This window comes from Gymnoscopelus microlampas, assembly GCF_963454915.1.
Source record: "Gymnoscopelus microlampas genome assembly, chromosome: 19".
NCBI lineage: Eukaryota > Metazoa > Chordata > Actinopteri > Myctophiformes > Myctophidae > Gymnoscopelus > Gymnoscopelus microlampas.
The window spans coordinates 26,803,539-26,817,092 of NC_139956.1; the positions used below are offsets into that span (position 1 = coordinate 26,803,539).

A 13,554-nucleotide genomic window follows, 5' to 3' on the forward strand; every position below is an offset into this window, starting at 1 on the left:
ATATATATATAAAAAAGGCAAAAAATAAAATACTAAAAAATTCTGTCTCAGACATGGCAAACAAGACATTTCGCAACCACATAACTCGAAGGATGCAATTGGTATGCGGGTGTATATAAGACACAGAAAGATTACATTGTGAGATGCAAAAAGTCACTTAACCACTTAAAAACCACAGGGGGAGAAGGGAACGGAGAACAGCGAGGCAGTATGGTGTCTTGAGAGGGTGTTTGTCAATGCGGTGTACCTGGGTCAAAGGTTATTCGCAAAAGAATTGTATCAAGAATTTGTTTTATCTGCCTTGGCGTGCCAGAGGGGTGGAGTTTGCCACGTAGGAGGACAATTCAATGGGTGCCAGAAAGTTTATAGGTTATACTATTTTGAAAGTTGCTTTTAATACACCTTTCTGTTGACAACTTTTGTGGCACTGCCCTAATTGTCTTTACGCGGAAGACCCAACTCGGCTGGAGCTACAAATACATTAAAAACAAACCCTTAAGCTTTTTTGCAAATATTATTTGACCTAGGCCTTGTATGTACGTGGAAAAGGATTACAGCTTGTGGGTGACTGGAAGACACTGCTCCATCTCTCAGTTCATTGGTACCAATAGCAATAGCATTCTGCTTTAACTAGCAGTTCATTAGGAAGTTGTCGTTTAGGCAGGGGAGGGCACAGCAAATGCTTTTCGGCACCACTAAAAGATTTCTATTTAAAATGCCTTATAATCTCTCTGAAGATAATTAAAAAACAAAAAAGAATGGGAGGTGTGCAATTCCCATGAAAGAGCTCTGCTTGGTTCACATGATTTATTATTTTGTACATTGTGTAGAGCCACCCGCTATAGAAATGAACCCTTCCCCCCCGGTCTCACATGATTAAAAAATAAAATTAGTCAAAAGCACTTAAAAAATGGGAGATCCCTCCACTTAATGCACTTCACTCAAATCTTATAGGCACAGAGTTAAGCTCATCGTCACATAGATTCTAGGTAGGATGCGGTATAACATGTAAAGATTAATCGTAAACAACTCATTCGCAAGTCCACAGAGGTGATTTGTTTTACCATTTAGAATTCATCGTTGCCCTGGGCAGACTTGCACAAAACATAACTACACTAAAAAACAAACAATACAAACACTATTTTAAAAAAGGCCTCTGGAAGTACAGTCAAAATTATTTATATACATACATAGAGATGTCAATATCACTAAAATGTGGCATCCCTTTCTGAACTGCTGACACCAAACTTTTTATGACTTCCAGGCAGGTAAACTGCTGACTGGGTGAAACTTTCCCAAAGCAAGTTCTTTTTTTTTTTTTTTTTAACCGAAGTTTCTACCAGAGTTGAGCAACAGAATACAATAGAATCGAGGATAGCATTGTATAACGCCCCCCTCCCCCATTATGAATCTATGGAAAAGAATTGCTAAGTACACAGCAGGACTGTGCTTTATAAAAACTGAAGGGAGATGTTCACTAGTTGCTTGTCATTCGGTCTACATACAAAATTATGTCGGTTAATACGCTAGGATTAGGCAACAAAATTTCATTTATGTGGAAAATCCTCTTATCGAGTTCTCTCCACCGCAAACACTTGGGCCTGTAATTTCTCCACTAAAACTCAGTATCAGAGGTAGGCAGGTGCAATTAAAAAGAGAGAGGGAGAGAGGTGAGGCAGTGTCTTTCAGTGCTATAATTACAGTAGAAGGGGTGAAGGGGAGGGATTTTGGGGGCAAGTCTAAACATACATAACAGTACGCTAGCGTGTGCTTTACGTTTTTTTTTTCTTCTCTCCAGCACAGGTCTTAACCTGCGGCACATCTTTGTGTCATGTGTGAGTGTTTGTGTGCTGCATTGTTATCACAGCTTAGGAGCCAACACATTCGTACTACAATCACATCACATTCGAGACAAGAAACCCCCCCCCCCCCCTCCCCCCATATCTTTGTCCAACCTTGGGTCTGCCGGACACAGCGCAGCGCAGACGGTATACAATGTGCTTATCTGACATCTCATCTGATTGGTAAACACATCCAGAAATCTAAACAAAAACACTTCCAACATAAGGCAAAACAGGGTTTCAAAAGTAGCTGCCCTGATTTGATCGTTGAGGCTTACAGGAGCATGGCTGATTGGTTTGATTAAAAACCAATGGTTGGTTAATTATAGGCTTGGCCTTGGAAAAAAAAAATCATACTTGATTCGCAGAAATAAAGGCATATGGAATAACCGACTTGGTCAGTCAAAAATACTGGCACAGGAGTGAGACTGGACTGGCACAATAAAAAAAAGAAAGGAGGAGAGACTGAAATGTGCTAAGAATGCCCGTACAACAGATGAGAGTTGCTCGTCCCTTTCTAAACTGCGCTGCGCGTGCGCTAAACCAGGACCAAGGTTGGCGGTTCAAGTCCCTCCTGAAGCAGGGGTTAAACCACGGAGCGCCACAGTATCAAACCCCACCCCGCAAACAAACATAGAACCCCTATGCACACACGCGCTTACACACATACAGCCGCTGTGAGGTGGTCAGGAGGGGGAGGGCGGGGGGGTTTGAGGAGACAGGGGGCAAGGTTTGGGGGTCCTTTTTTGAAGGGGTGAGGGGTGGGGGGGAGGAAGAGGAGGAGGAGGGAGCAAGAGGAGAGTTGTGTAGTGCGACTATCGGAAGGGGGGCTCAGGCGTGTGAAGGGAGAGTTCGGGGCGGCGGAGGATTGCCTCCTTGCGCGCGGGCGCCGGCGGCAACGGCGGCTCATACACTCTGGGGGTGGCCATGGCGGCCGCGACCGCCGCCACCGGCCTGAGGGCGTCCAGCGTGGCCACCGATTGGGCAGGGATGGCAGACATGGTGGGCATCCCGGGCATGCCTGGCAGCGCCGCCATCGCGCTGGGGGGCGGGTAGGCATACTGGAACTGAGGGTACTGCTGCAGCTGCTGGTAGTACTCAGCGTAGTACCTGGTTGTGGGTTGGGGGGGGCGGGGGGTGATGGACGAGGTGGACAGACAAGAGGAGGGTTTAGGTGGGGTAATGCAGTTATGGATGAAAGCAAAAGAGGAAGGGTAGTGAGTAACACGCTATGAGCCCGCTATGAGCTTGTATATCTTCTATTTTTGAATAGCCAAAGTATAAAATAATGGTTAAAGTGGTTACACCGATGCGTTTCCGGTTTTAATGGGTTAATATCAATACTAGTAGAGTGGATAATAGCACACACTACCTGGAACAGGCAAGTCAGGACACAGGTAGAGGGGGTGAGGGGGATAATTACAAGTATATTAGTTTTGAGTCCAAGGAATGAGTAAACCTGTGGAATCATCAGCGGTTCCCGAAGTTATCAGAGTCTGTACTGAGAAGCAGTACAAATGGGGAAAAACGTACATAATGCTTCGACCCATGACTCTTTTGTGAATAAAACGTTACATTATTTTCAACCAATTTGTATGATAGAGTATGTTAACTATTTGACTGCCAATGATGAGATTTCTCGTCCTATTTGGCAATGTTTTCAGTGGTTTTATGATAGAGGGCGCTCTTCCGCAGCCTGTGAATGATCCCAGGATCACCAAGAAGAGTACACCCAGAAATCACCTGATCAGAACAAAATGGTTTAGTTCAGTATTATACGATTTATAAAAGTAACATTTTCTCTGCTTTCTGCACATAACTATGGAATGGATTATTCCGACGGCAACCCCCCCCCCCCCCGGTTCTCCGAGATCCAAGACCTGTAATGAGGCGATTGCCAGGTGGATCGCTGTGAAAAATAATATTCTATGATTTTTCAAAGGTTATTAAAAAATGCTCGAAATCGCTGCCAGTGGCTTGACACTTTTCTGAAAAACTCAGTCATATTGTATTAACTCTTTAACTGACACAAACACAACTGCGGTGGTTGGAGCTGCTCTTCTATTGAGACATTGAGATCCTCTGGTGGTCGGTAGGACCACTACTGTTTAACGAGAGGTGTTGCATGACACTTATGTTAACAACTCGCCTTCCCATAGGTGGTATCTGCTATATAATAGCTCAACAGTAGAAATGTAAGCGCTAGCATGGGGGTTCCGGTTTCAAAGCCCGGACAGGGCGTGAGAGTTCTGAACTGCAGCTTTAATAAGGGTGGTCTGTCACATTTAGCCTACTGACAATATTTGACATTACTGCTGACCATTTTTTGTTTGGTTTTCAACAAAGCCGTTGGATTGGTTGGTATGAAACTCTGGCTTGAGATACATAATTCAACACATTAAATATCATAGTGTGAGTATTATCTTAAGAAATTCTAAGTTATGGCTTTGTTTCAATGGATTCTATATAGCAGATTCACTTGAAAATTGCAGCTGAAAATAGTCCTTAGAGAAAAGATTGATTTACTAATGAAATTCAAACATTAATGTTTGAACATGGACTCAATTATTTAGGTACGTTCGGTACCGTCTTCATGACTTTGGAGAAAATATATGAAGTAAAAAAAAGAAGAAATTAACCACGGGCGATAACACCAAGACACGCGTCATCAATAAAACACGGCGCCAGTAAAACCATTGTTTTCCTATGGTGTCGCACACCTGGTGTGTGCTCCTCTCGTGCCGCGCGGCACGTTTTTTCTAGCAATTATTAGACTCAAATATTCTATTTTAAGTTGTAAAATGGTCTATGGCAGTGGTTCTCAAAGTGGGGTCTGGTGACCACCCCCTAGGGGACCTTTGGGGCGTTCCAGGGGGTCCCCAGGAAAAGCAGTATAGTGTCACAATCATTTTATCCATTTAAATGTTGGATATTAAAAAATAGCAGATCTACAAGCTCGCAGCGCGACACCAAGTGACACGATGCAAGCTTGCACATCTGCTATTTTTGATACATTTTTTTACACAAATCTTCTCTTCTGGGGGGCCCCTAGCACAAGCTCTTTTCAGATGGGGGTCCACGGCCAAATACAATCAATTTGGGGGAAGTTGACTAAAGTTTGAGAAGTGTATGGTTCAAACTGTGAATACACATTGACATATATTGAGGCAGATATGGTACTTTACCAAGATAAACACTCTCTCTACCTGGCCATGGGGTCCTCCGCTGCCTCTGCTGCCTCCTCGGCTGCCCGGCCGGCCGGCGTGGGGAGCAGTGGCCGCCGGGGCTTGGCCCTCTGGTACATGAAGGGCTTCATCACCGGGTCGGGTAGCAGCGGCGCCGCCGTCCTCCGCAGGGGGCTGCGATCCCTCTCCCCGGACTTGGCCGCAGCCACCGCCTGCTGCTCGGCCAGGACCTGCTGCCCCTGGGCGAAGTAGTGCGCCTGTCTGGCCGCCTCGAAGAGAGCCGTGGTGGGGTCCGTCGCCCCCATGGCACCTATGTGGGTGTAGGTCGGAGCGGCGGCGCCGTATATCGCCGGGGAGACGCTGTACGCCGGGTTGACCGCCGACTGCATTTCTAGGCCCGGCGCCGCTGCAAAGTATACCGGGTGGTGGTTGGCCATGGCGTGGGCGTAAACGGGGGTGCTGTAGGCTGCGGCCGCAGCGGCCGCGGGACTGGCGGCCACCTGGCCGTAGATGTTGGGGTACATTTGTTGCATTTGCTGCATTTGTGACATTTGTGACATTTGCGACATTTGTGACATTTGCGACATCTGGGACATTTGCGTGGAGGCCTGCGTCAGGGAGGCCTGCCCGGCCACCGTCCCGTAGAGCTGGTTGGCCACGTTGGCACCGTAGACCTGGCTGGCAAGGGCGCCGTACACGGCAGGGTTCACAGGGTTGCCGTCGGCGCGTGTGCCGGCGGTGAGCCCCGTAAGGGCCGCGTAGGTGGGGTCGAACGTGGACGTGTTGTAGACCGAGTTGTGCACGCTCTGCTGGACCTGGAGGGGCAGGCCGGCGGCCGCTGCGGCGGCGGCGGCGAGCACGGCTGCCTGGCTCTGGTACTGCTCCAGCGAGGACTTCCCCGCAGGGCACTCCCCGGCGTAGTGACCCTGCTTGCCGCAGCTCACGCAGGGGATCTTTCCCGTGGGCGTCTGCTTGCTAGGCTGGACCTTTGACAGCTCCACGGAGAGGGGCCGGCCCTTGAAGGAGGTGCCGTGCAGGGCCTCGATGGCCTGGAGCGCATCCTCCTTGTTCTCCATGTGGACAAAGGCATAGCCTGCAGAGGAAGAACTCCTGGCTGTCATTGAGTGCAGGGACATCGGTTAGAATGGCACATGCCCACAGAACTCAAGACTCCTTATTCCAGTCTATTGTTTGACAGCTAGATTGAGCTCACTGAATGCAAGTGAATTCCTGTTTGGATAGATATCTAGCAGTGACAAGGGTCCCTAATATCCACTGAACAAGAGATGCCATTAATAATAACAATAGCTGCACCAGTGATTACAACAAAATAAAGAAAATAACAAACTAATGACCCTTGTTTTATTTTTGCAGCATTCAGAGGTATATATCTCATTGTGATCTTCATGGAATCATAACAAAGACAAGGTGTATTTACCAGTGTGGTATACATTAATCAAGGGGGGGACACCATCAAATTGTGTCCCCAAAGGCTAGCCCTATTCATTTCAGATCAGTGCTTTCAATTAATATCACAACTACAGAAGCAGACAGTAGACAGAGAAAATCAACGGTATATCTTTGTGTTTTGTTTCCTCTAAATGCCATGTCCTTAGATTATCGCAGTGGGAGTGCATCTTGCATCTGGGCTGACAGAACTCTAGACCGCTGTATCACATATCACATGCTGAAGCTATAAAGCCGATGTAGGACAGTTATAGACACACTCCTGACCTCAATACACAGACATATCTCTGCTGTGTTACGATAACCACATGCAATATTCTTTGCTTTCATGTCTGCATGGCATGGCATCATTGACTCTCTCTGCACCAGTGGTGTCTGGAGACTAGTCTAACCCAGGGTTTCATTCAGATCAAAGACGTCACCTGGGGACATCATGAATTTGTTTTCCGCTCTCAGGTTGAGGGTGTGTGAATTAGTTCTTGGTAAACACACCGCTGCTCTAGAATGTTTGCATGGTCATGGACAATGAAGCTACATGGCGGAGTGTCGATTTTAACGTGTAACTTTGTCTGTATTAAATGTGAATCTTATCGTTCTACTGTGAGACGGGAACATTGTGAAAAGCTGACATCACCCTTGCACAGTACACCCGTGCGCTCCGTGTCGATAGCGAGCTCTCTCCGCCCTGTAAAATCACCGGCAGTCCACCTAAAACTGACAACGAGTTTTACATGGGCTGGCAGCGATTCTCCAGTGTGTGCTCTCAACACTGAACGCATTGGTTAAGTGTGATGTCACATCTTCACATCACCTCCTCAAAATAGAACGATTACACATTTTTAAAACAATTTAAAAACATGACCACCCACCCAGCCCTCTCCCAGTGGCTCACCTTTGACCTTGTCACATTCTAGAACTTTCCCAAAGGTCTGGAACAGCTCCTGGAGGTCTTCGGTGGTGCACATCCCACTCAGGTTGCCCACAAACACCTTGGTGGAGTGCAGCGGCCGGCCCCGCGACTCCTCCACCACCAGGTTCCGGCCGCGGAACTCGCGGCCATTGAGCTCGCGGATGGCGCGCTCCGCGGCGCCCTCGCCTTGCAGGTGCACGAAGGCGAACTGCCGCAGCACACTGCAACTCACCACCTGGCCGTAGGACTCGAAGATGGCCGACAGCTCCTCCTGGGTGGTGTCCAACGCCAGGTTGCCCACGAAGAGTTTCACCGTGTGGCTCTTGTCCATGGCGCTGGCGAGAGGAATGACAGATATAATGAGTGTGACTGCTGTGTGAGTTGGGCTAAGCTGTGACGCTCACTGAGCTAATCCACTTCACACATTTTCATCTAATTCAATATTCTGTTGGCATGTTGCTGTGTGTGCGCGCTAGGGCTGGCCTGTGGGAAAATATATACAGTAGATAATATAGCAAGATCGTGATATGAGGCTAGATATCGCCTGGGATTTTGTCAGTTGTAAGATCATGATATGGCTCTTTTCCTGGTTTTTAAAGGCTCCATTACAGTAAAAAGAATTTTCTGAACTTCATGTCTAACCCACTTAGTTATTATAGTCATTACTGATGATTATTTATCAAATAATGTGTAAATGTTTTGTGAAAGCAACAATAGCCATCCCCACAATAGCTAGAATTATTTGGTCAAAATATTGTGATATTTTATTTTGTCCACAACATCACTCAGCCACTCAGTGTGTGCTCTCATCCCTGGCACTGGGTCGATCCTAGGAAATGACTAAATGGCACATGGTGTGACTTTGAATTCTAAACCCATGGTTTCAATTGCGGAAGTGGGAAGAAGCACAGTAATGAAGACTATGCCTTATCATCATCTTGTGGCTCCTGAACCAATACCCGCATTCATAAATGTAAGTCACACATCTTATTGGCTAAGCACCCCCCTGATCCTTACCCTACCATAACCACACCACCTAAACGTAACTAACTATCTTATAACCTAAACACAAAACAATATTTTAACATGACACCTGAATTTAGAATTTATTTAGGATTCATGCTGTTCGTGGAAAGAATTGTGGCTTGTGGGTATGATACTGTTGTTTCAGAAGCCAGTACCTTATTCATATATTTTTTTACAATGTCATGTACCCAGGGACCACACATTTTAATAACAATACTCTTGCTTCACAGCCATGTAGTTAACATACAATCATTCCAGGAAGCTGCACAATAGAAAGCACTGAGTACTGCTCTTGGCCCCAGAGTAGCTATCAAAGATAAAGTATGATGGCGCTTATCAATTCCATTTTATACATTCCACCCTATTCAGCAAAACGATCTCATGGTATGCTGCTTCACTGTGCCACACGTGTCGGTGTGGCGCTGGAGAGATACAAAGGAATGAGGAATGAGATATGAGCAGGAGTTCAGTGAGAGGGATGATGAGCCAAGATGCACCGCACAGCTGGACAATAACAGAATAGCAGACATATCTGACACAATGACTGGCCACAGACAAAGATGAACCTTTGGCTACATCATCGTTGTCTCTTGTCTGGTGGGGGAAGGGAATTATATTGTGTTTTGTTTTCTGTGCTGAATACTGAAGATTGAGGCATAATACAGTTATGTTGTGGACAGCCCAGACGTTTCTATAGAATGTGCTGCGAACAACTAGGAGTGGTTCTATTTCAATGAAACAAAATATGTTCTCCGTTTCATGACACTTGGCCGAGTGGTGGTTACTTCACTCGGAGCACAAGGACAAGTTGTCCAGCTTTCACAAGATATTACGAAAACAACTACCGCCTGTTGTCAATTACAGCCTGCAATAGTCAAATGTGATTTTGTGCAGAATAGATGACTCATAATCTGGCAGTCCAGCTTCTGCTTGAGTTTCACACACTCAACAGACAATACTGACACACACCTGTTACTTTGCAGGTGTTGAAACGGTTGCCCGACTACCCATCGCAAGTAAATAAAACGTTCAGGTAGGTGTTTGCTTTCAGGTTGCCTGACGGGCAAGTGCATTCCATCTTCATTAAATATGATTGGCTATTCATCAGGAACAATGCTACCTTTTTACTCATTCTGTTGGGTAAGAGACTGTCGCCACTTAGCAGTTATCGATTGGATTCAACATGAATTTGTTCTACAAGCGCAAATGTTATTACCCATCATTGTATAATGGATTTTTTTTTATTACTTTGGGGAAGTAGAACATGACCTGATGCCATGTTGCCCATGGCCTGATGGGCAAGTGCCTCAAAGACCTTAGTGTCGTCAACCCCTGCTTTGACTATGATAAACCCCATATTAAAACAGATTAGATAAAAGAAGAGCCTGATATTCCAAAAAACAACCCTATCTCAGTTCCGCTAATAACAATGGCACAATGATTAACTTAGCCAAGACATAGCCAAGACATAACACAAACATACTTTCACTTAGGAATCTTTATTACTTGTACTGAGGCCTAGTTGTATACAATAATGTTATATATCGGGCTGTAATAACAAGGAACAGTGGGTCCTGTGAGAAGTAACTAATCACGCTGTGTAACATTTAAGTAATAATTAGTCACACGCTAGTTGCTCACAGAACACCGCAGGCCTTATCGGTTCCCATGACGACAATGTGATGATGACGACAACAACAAAGGGAACCCTTTCACCGCTGATCCCTGTATTAAGTTCAACGCCTGTTCCTGCAGGTCAAACTTCAAGCAGTGTTGCCATGCCCACTTATTATAAGCGACTTTGGGCTTCATTTTCTGTAAAGTTGCTTGTAAATATTGGTAGTAGCAGATTGCGTTTCTTTGGGCTTAGTAGTTGCTTATTCTGGCGTGCTTCCAAATGTCTTTAATTATTATTTACGCGTTGTGAGCTTGTAGATCGGCTATTTTCAAACAGCCGATGTATACAGTAGGCTATATAGGTTTAAGTGCTCATGTGTTAGTCGCTTCTTTTGGGCTTGTTTTCCTAGACCTGGTTGCTTATTACTCTCACAAAATGACACCACATACTTCAATCCACTCAAACAGGTTGGCCAACACCTTTTTTTTTTCCTCTTTCCCTCCATTTCCTTTAACGTCCTAAAGTAACTGCCAGTAAATCAAAGGGGTAAAAGAAGGGGAACATGACACCAAAGAATGACCATGTCTATTTTCTGGTAAGGGTGAGGCAGGGGTACGGTACAGGTCAGCAACACAACATGCAGCACAATTCTAGATTCTATTGATAGAAACTTGTTGTTTCATGTTTACCACCACCACCAGCTAGTGGTTTTCTTGGAGCACACTGCCTATTGCGGTGGTTCTCAAAAGTGGGGTCTGGGTGGGTGGGGGTGGTCCTTGGGGGGGGTTCCAGGGGGTCCCCCCAGCTAGGAACCAAGGGGAGAGTGTACAAATGGAACCAAATCCATTTTGGGATCCCTTTGTACACTCATATTTATGGGGGCCCATGAGTTAAATGCATACCAATCCTTTAACCCATTAAAACCAGGAAGGCATCCGTGTCATTTTTAGGTTTTTGCGTTGGCTGTTCAAAAATAGCAGATCTACACGCTCACAGCGCGTCACTTCGTGCTGCCCTGCGAGCTTGTAAACCTGCTATTTTTGAAAATTCTTGAAAGAGAACTACTGATTTTAGAAGGCATTTTGTAGAATCAACCCATTAAGACCAGGAAATCATCCATGTCATTTTAGATTTCTTTGGCTATTCAAAAATAGCAGATATACGAGCTCATAGCTTGTAGATCTGCCATTTTTGAAAAATCGGGGAAATTTGTGCAAATCTTTGAATATATATATATTTAAAGCGAACATTTTTAACTCAAATCTTTGCTTCTGGGGGTCCCTGGAACAAAATATTTTGATGGCAGGGTCCACGGCCAAATACATATCATGTTGGGGGTCCTTGACATGAAAAGGTTTGAGAACCACTGACATAAAAAAATCTTTTAGATCCAGCCTATTGTATATATGGCTGCTGCTGCTGCATTCAGTTTCACACACAGTGGGTTCATCCCAGGGAGGCATCACTATGGGGGAAGAGCTGCTTCTCTTTCTGATGACGAAGCACTGAGCTGAGTAAACATAATTATCCATTCACTCTTTTAAAAAGGAAATAGCCAAGTTAATTTAATGGGAGGGTGATTTATCGTCCAATATGTCTCGCATGATTATGAATGGCGATAATAAGGGAATAAAGGGATGCTTGATCGGACGGACAAACAAAACAAGCCCCCGAGGAGGAGGGAGGCTGTCTGTTAATGATTTACACGGAGAATAAAAACACATTCCACGCCGTCATACAACGCCATATAATAATGGATACAACGTTTCCGCGTCGCTAAAAATGTAGCTTAAAGTAGGGATCGCGCGCGGAATCGATACAAAGTAACGAGTATCGTTTTTTTTTTTTGTATTTCCTCACACAGGAATGAATAGACTGCAACACCACCAGTGTGATCTGCTGGAAGCACACAACACACACACACATACATAATAATACATAACACACGATCAAACGTCGCCCTCCCATCCCTCCATCCACACTATACTAACACCCCGCGCACACCTCGCTTAACGCCGTTCGTGTGAATTCGACGCCGAGTGTTTTTTAACGCCTCGACTTTAACAATAATGTGGCAGAAAAAAGAGACCAAACAAATGGACCAGTCAGTCTTACCTCAGCGGTGCTGTGTTTCAAAATGGTAGCGCCTGCTTCCGTTTGAGAGAATGTCGGGCATTCATTCTAGTGGTGGAGGGGAAGGGGAGGGGAGGGGGGGAGGCCCCTCCCGCAGGGGCCCGCATACAAGACACACACACACACACACACACACACACACACACACACACACACACACACACACACACAGAGAGAGAGAGAGGATGCTGAATCCTCAATAAATGGACAAGAAAACCCTGGGAACCATGAGGTTATCGCCATGAATGGCAAATTAAAGCACACCTACTTGAGTTAACCATTTAACTATTAGAACCTGAGGCCGATACTAAAAATATTTTCTAAATCCTAACAGTTTTTTGAAAGAAATATGAAAAATAGCACAAACTATTTTGTTCCAGAGACCCCCAGAACCCAAAGATTTGAGTTACAAATCTTCGCTTTAAAAAATATACATTATATATATATTTGCACAAATTCTCACGATTTTTCCATGAGCTTATATATCTGCTATTTATATAGAAATCTTAAAATGACAGATGCGTTCCTGGTATAATATTAATGGGTTAAACCCCATTGATACAGAGTCCTTCAGGGCTCTATACTAGGGTGTTATCTTTTATTGTGGGTGGGGAAAGCTTTTAGCTGAAAATAGCAGATCGACAAGCTCACCACGTGTTGCAACCCAAAATAAGGATGCTGGGGGTTCAAGTGGTTAAAGGTGGGGGTGTGATATTTGTATAAGTGTTAAATGGCTCTATCCTCTATATTCTGATAATAAATCAATCATTGCTATAATAGTGTTCTCCTCATCTCTCCAGCTCTTTACAAAACATAAAATAGGTTGGGATACCAATTTGATCCAATCAGGAAAGAGAACTCATACAGGATACGTCAGTCTTTCCCAACCTTTTTACTTTCAAGGACCCAGGTGTTCTGCATTAGGCCACAGACCCACATTTGATTCAATTTCACTGTAAAATCCTCTGTGTTCATTTAACCAAGTGTACAAAATGGAACCAATGTTGTACACGCGAGTTACAGACCCGTAACGGTCAATTTTGTTCCTAACTATCAATCATTTAGCTGGGGACTCCCTGGAACCTTGCCCAAGGACCCCTGGGGGTCCCTGGCCTGGACCCCACATTGAGAGGCAGTGGTATAAAGTAGAGAAGTGGTTCCCAAACCTTTTAGCTCGACACCCAAAAGAGATTTTTTTTGTCTCCCCGGGACCCAAACTAGTGAAAATAGCAGATCTACAAGCTCACAACACGTTGTAGATAGTCTATTTTCACTAGTGGAATTTCTTCTATTTAAAACAGATATATATTTATGAAATTCTTTTCAACAATTTTAGATTCTCTTTTTAATGTATGAAAAACTGAATGTTTTTTT

The 13,554-nt window shown here is 44.9% G+C and overlaps 1 protein-coding gene across 2 annotated transcripts; it reads right to left on the reverse strand.

The window, feature by feature from the left end:
- Positions 1-709: 709 nt before the first annotated feature.
- Positions 710-12,226, reverse strand: rbm14b (RNA binding motif protein 14b). 2 transcript variants are annotated; one of them, XM_084042968.1, is made up of 4 exons: positions 12,163-12,226; positions 7,386-7,738; positions 5,048-6,119; positions 710-2,951 (listed from the first exon to the last, which is right to left on the reverse strand). In XM_084042968.1, exons 2-4 carry the CDS (start codon positions 7,732-7,734, stop codon positions 2,657-2,659), a joined length of 1,716 nt encoding a protein of 571 aa, XP_083899094.1. In that variant the 5' UTR covers positions 7,735-7,738; positions 12,163-12,226; the 3' UTR covers positions 710-2,656. The 2 variants fall into 2 exon arrangements, with proteins under 2 accessions (XP_083899094.1, XP_083899093.1); XM_084042967.1 differs by having other exon boundaries at positions 5,048-6,140.
- Positions 12,227-13,554: the final 1,328 nt, after the last annotated feature.